This window comes from Phaseolus vulgaris, chromosome 10, assembly GCF_051622355.1.
Source record: "Phaseolus vulgaris cultivar YP4 chromosome 10, ASM5162235v1, whole genome shotgun sequence".
NCBI classification, from domain to species: Eukaryota; Viridiplantae; Streptophyta; class Magnoliopsida; order Fabales; family Fabaceae; genus Phaseolus; species Phaseolus vulgaris.
The window spans coordinates 4,438,099-4,443,648 of NC_143507.1; the positions used below are offsets into that span (position 1 = coordinate 4,438,099).

At 32.4% G+C, this 5,550-nt stretch overlaps 1 protein-coding gene across 1 annotated transcript; it reads left to right on the forward strand.

The window, feature by feature from the left end:
• Positions 1-491: 491 nt before the first annotated feature.
• Positions 492-2,207, forward strand: LOC137819369 (protein PSK SIMULATOR 1). The gene has a single exon (XM_068623189.2). The coding sequence runs from the start codon at positions 578-580 to the stop codon at positions 1,952-1,954; it is 1,377 nt and encodes a 458-aa protein (XP_068479290.1). The 5' UTR covers positions 492-577; the 3' UTR covers positions 1,955-2,207.
• The last annotated feature ends 3,343 nt before the right edge of the window (positions 2,208-5,550 follow it).

Below are 5,550 nucleotides of genomic sequence, written 5' to 3' on the forward strand. Positions count from 1 at the left end.
TCATCATTCAACTTTCAGTTCACGTATATTTGTACTACCAACTAGGTCTCCTAAGTTACGTGACTATAGCATATTCATAAATTACTTAACGCGTATACAATTCACTATCTGTAGTGTGTACATAATCCTATGATCTAGCCATATTAATTAACCAATAAAAAAATATAACCCTCTTTTAATTTCCACCTCCCTTAACCCCATCGAATTAAACAACAGAGAAAAAATGAAAAAAAAAACATATAAAATGTCTGTCGTATGACAGAAGAATTGACTTGGGAACAAATTAAAAACTGTAATATCATATTATTGCATTTTGCTGTAGAAACCATAATCAAATCATCAATCATATTAAAAAACTTCTTAAATTAGTTAGTTAATTAATTAATTAATTATCTAATGAATCCTTAGTTCCCATTGTCCAAACGCGTCCTCCAATGGAATATTCAAAACCTAAGATCCTTCGAACGGGCTTCCACCACACCCTATATATAAAGTTCTCGACTTCACCACACCCAATTAGTCATACACGTAAACACCAACACCAAAAACCTAAGCAAGTAAGAAAGTGGTGGTGATCATGGTTGCTGCCACCATGGCATGGCGTAACAAGGCCGTGCCGGAGGAAAAAGCCCTCGGGATCAACGCCTTCGATGCCGGAAAAACCATGTGCCGCCTCATCTCCCTCTACCACTCTCTCTCCGATCAAGAAATCGCCAAGCTCCATCACGAGGTGATCAAATCGAAAGGAGTAACCTACTTGAATTCCCACCATGAATGCTTCCTCCTCAACCTCGCCGCCGCGGAGCGTCTGGAGGAACTCGACACTGCGGCCGACGCCGTCTCGCGGCTCGGTCGGAAATGCTCCAACAGCAGCCTCGGACACTTCGACCTTGTTTACGCCGACCTAAAGCTCGGTCTTATCGATCTCCGGAAGTTAGGTTACGGTTGCCGCAACAGTCATAAGATGATCTCCAAAATGGAGAAGCTTGTCTCTTCTACCGGGAGTCTTTATTCCGCCATGGAATCCATGGGGAAACTGGAGATTTCAGAGAAGAGGAGGCAGAGATTGAAGACTAGTGATTATAACAACTGGACCAAACAAAACTTGGAATACTTGAATGAGGAGATAGCATGCTGTAGAAAACAAGTGCAGCATTACAAGGAAGTTTCGTTGTGGAATCAAACATTGGACAAAACCGTTGGAATCATGGCTAAGGTAGTTTGCATTGTCTACGCTAGAATCTGTTCTGTTTTTGGAGGGTACATTGCTAATTGCAGCTGCTATAATATCAATGGTGGTGGAGACAGTGAAAACGGTAGTTGTTGCTGCCTCTTGGAACACCGTGAGCTGTACAAGAAGAACTACTGTCTCTACGAAGAATCACCTCAGAAGCCTGTGATCACAAGATCGGGTCCAATTCCAAAGGGTAGTAGTAACAAAACCGGTGTGATTCGCTTCTTGAACCGTGGAGTTGATAGGCCGATGAATGGCGTTAACAATAGGGTTTTGAGGCTGGCGCCGCCGTCGACGGTGGGCGGGGCGGGGCTTGCGGCGAGGTATGCGGAGGTGGTTTTGCTTGCGGAGCAGTGCCTGCACGCGCCGGCGAAGGTGGGGGAGGATGCTCGGGAGGCGTTTTACGGGATGTTGCCGGAGAGGGTGAGGCGGAAGGTGGCGGCAAAACTGAAGGGGCGGTGGCGGAGGGGGGAGGAGGGGGAAGCGCTGGCGGAAGGGTGGCGGGACGCGGTGGAGGAGCTGCTGGAGTGGCTGTCGCCGGTGGCGCATGACACGGTGCGGTGGCAGGCGGAGAGGAGCGTGGAGACGGCGAGGTTTGAGGCGAGGACGACGGCGCTGCTGCTGCAGACGCTGCATTACTCCGACTTGGAGAAGGCGGAAGCCGCCATTGTGGAGGTGGTGGTGGGTCTGAGTTGCATATATTGGTGTGAGAGAACATGAAATAACAACACAAGAGAAACTATTACTAGTCCCACATCACATAAACCCTAAAACTTTTACATCATTCAAGATCTCATAGTGTCCAACTAGTCTTGAGTTAAGAAGTATGGTTTTAGATAGTGGTTATAATATTAGTAGGAAAGTAAGATATAGTCATGGAAGAAGTTTGAAATTTATGTTATGGGGATGAAAATGTATTGGGTTTTTGGTTTTTTGAGTCCTTTTGATTAACTTGATTCTTTAATTTTTTTTATTTTTTTATTTTGTATAATTGCTAATTAGTGTTGACAAATATATGCTAATTAAGAGTTAGAAGATATTTTAGAATAACTCCAAGTGGAACAGAGTTTGTTACTCCCTAAGTGCAATTATTGAATGATTGAGCAAACTTAGCAAAGTGGGTTTGGTCATATATATATATATATATATATAATATGGAGTGATTTGTTGGAAGCTTATGACAGAACAGAGATGAATAGGTGATGGAACTTGGACACCAAGTTAAGCAGGGGAAGCCAGATGCCCTACCTGGGCCCCATTCAAGTTTTTAATGATTTTATATCCTTTAAAAGAATTAAAATCTGTTCTTAAATACTTAAACTTTAAAAGATATGTACTATTTTAAAAGAAAAATAAATAAAAAATACTGAAAAGTTGATTAATTTTTTTTATCTTTTTTTAGTATATGAGTTTTAGTTTAGTCTTTTTTATATTTTTGTATTAAAAAGTCTTTTTTATATTTTTGTATTTTTTTAATAATATTTTTTATATGATGACAAATAATTGTTGTTATTCGTGTCAGCCTAACTGAGATATCAAGTTACATGATGAAAGTTTTTATTTTAAAAAAATATGTATTATTTTTTCTTAAACACTCCTGTACCTCAACCTATTTTTTTTTTTGAGATTATAAATATACTTTTAATCTCTCTAAAGTTAGAAAGTTTTTATTTCAGTTTTTTATCAAAAAGAAAAATAAAATCTTTGCCTTTTTGTTTTTATAAAATTTGAAATAATTGCTTTTATTTTTAATATATATATATATATATATTTTAATTTATACAAAATATTTATCTTTGGGTTTTATGTCTATAAAATTTTAAATTACTGTTTTTAGTTCTTAATATTTATTTTAAGATAGCCGCATAGTTTTATATAACAAATTTGTAAGATATTTTTAACATAAAACATGTTAACATTATTTTAAACAAGAATAATTTGAGATGATGACTTAACTTTTTGTTTGCCATATAAGAAAACAATTAATGTCATATAGTATTAAAATTCAAATTGATAGTTTATAGTTTTAAAAGAATCAAAAGTTTAAGAAAATTATATAAAAACTAAAAAAATAAACTCACTCATTTTATAGAGACTACAATAATCAGAACTCACTCATTTCATAGAGAATAAAAACATATTTGAATTAACCTTATAAAGAAAAGAAATAAAATTATTAATAGTCCACAATAAAAATATTAAGCTAGTTTTTAAAGCATATTATAGTTACCTAGTAGTTGTAAGATAATTAGATGTTGATTATTATGAATATTTTAGAATAGAATAAGATGGGTTGTGATTGATTAAGTTGAAAAGTTAAATATTAAAGTAAGAATCGAAAATGGAATACTATGAGATGGTGTGGTCGTTGTGGGGGCCTCCTTACAAGAAGGTGGTGGCAGCCTTGCTCCAAGAAGATGGCGGCTGCGCGTTTTTCAGTGCGACTTATTCATAATTTATTTTTAAATTATAATATAAAATTGATTTTTATTTTAAGTTTAATTTTTTTTTAAAAGTTAATAATTCTTTAAAACAAAATTAATAATTATTTCACTTATAAAATAGTTATTATAATAATTTTTATTCTGAAAACATGCGAATCAATATTAAAAATAAATGATAATAAAATAATAAGAATAAGAAAGATTTAATAAAAAAATAATAAAAAAAATAAGGATGATCTATTTTGAAGTCTTAAACTATATTTAGTGACTATTTTTTTTGTCCTATATTCTCTTTTTTTTCTCTATACAATTTTTTATTTTATTTTGAAGATTGATGATGAATTTTTTTTGATTATAAACAACAAAAAATAAAATAAAATGAAGCGTGAGTATATCAAGAGAGAGGGGAGCTTTATAAATCTATATACAAGTAAAATTTGGATAAAAAACATAAATCAATTTTTTTTATAATAAAAAACAAAAAACATATTTAACTTAATTTTATTTTGTAATCTATTGATGATACTCATGAATTTACCCTTTCAAACTCTTCTATTCTAAATATGAAATCCAAGATACCTTTCAAACTCTTCTATTCTAAATATGAAATCCAAGATAGGAGATGGTACTTTCTACATAAAAAAAAAACTTACTTTTTTTATTCTAGTAAACATTAATTTGGTATTAGTGATTTATGACTTTCTTTTCTTATTGAACTAATGTTTTGTTTGGATCAGGGGAGTGAAAATTATGAGAGTGGATTTGAAGGGAAAATGTGAAAAAAGTTAGAGTGTTTGTATTAAGATAAATAGAGTGGAAAGTGTATGAAAAGTTTATGAGTGATGTGATGGATGTGATTGAAATTTTATTTTTTTTAATTGATAAAAATGTAAGTTTAAATATTTATCCTTATATTTAAAAATTGTTGAACAAATAATTTGATTGATTATTTGTGAATTATAATTGTTTTGAAATAAAATTTTATTTTTGGTAATTAAAATATTATTTCTCGTATTGTATTAGAGCTAACTTCGAAAAAAATTATAAATGATGTAAAATTTTCATACCATGTTTACTGTTGTCAGAAACTTTATTTAGAAAAAAAAGTTGTAATTTGGTTTATTTATTTATTTAATTATAGTTGTATGCAATTAAAAGATTATTTTTGTTACTATGTTGGAGCATATTATTTTTGATATTCTATTGGAGATATAATTTGATCAAGTAAAATATATTTATGAAATAAATAGTAAATGTAATAAATTATAATTTAAAGCAAAATAGATGGATAAAGTCTGTGTATAACAAATATTATAAATGTGCATAAAGTTCATGTCATAATTAATATTACAGATCCGAAAAGAAAACCACAAATGCATAATAAAAGACAACCAAATTTATACATAGTTTAGGGATTTCTAGTCATTATCTTCACAAGCTTTCTCATTCGTCGTTCGAGAGACAGGCCAAAGAGTTGTTTCACCGCATTAGGATAATCACACAAGAAGTTGTAACGGTTATCCAACAAATTTTCATCATGTAACAAGAAGTTGTAACATTTTCCATATATCAGATTTAGAGTATTGGAAAGTCAATATACGACGGAGTGTGCGCGTGTATTAATGAAATATGGAGTTTCGTTCTTCTTTTGCAACAATATGGCGTTTGTTATATTGCAAATTTTCTTCTGTAACATTAGTCATTCGTTGTGATGACAAAGCGATAACCTCAAATGAAATGGCCTGTCGCTCAACAATATGACATAACCTATCTGACTGATCGCTACCCTTCCCAAGGATATCAATTAATCTTTAAACTCTACATTAAAATGATGAGGTTGAGTTCAAATTGAGATTGTAATGCTGTTCTCCC

Bases quoted from the DNA above. Each gene is read 5' to 3' on its own strand.
- LOC137819369 (XM_068623189.2), top strand. From the start codon at position 578: ATGGTTGCTGCCACCATGGCATGGCGTAACAAGGCCGTGCCGGAGGAA.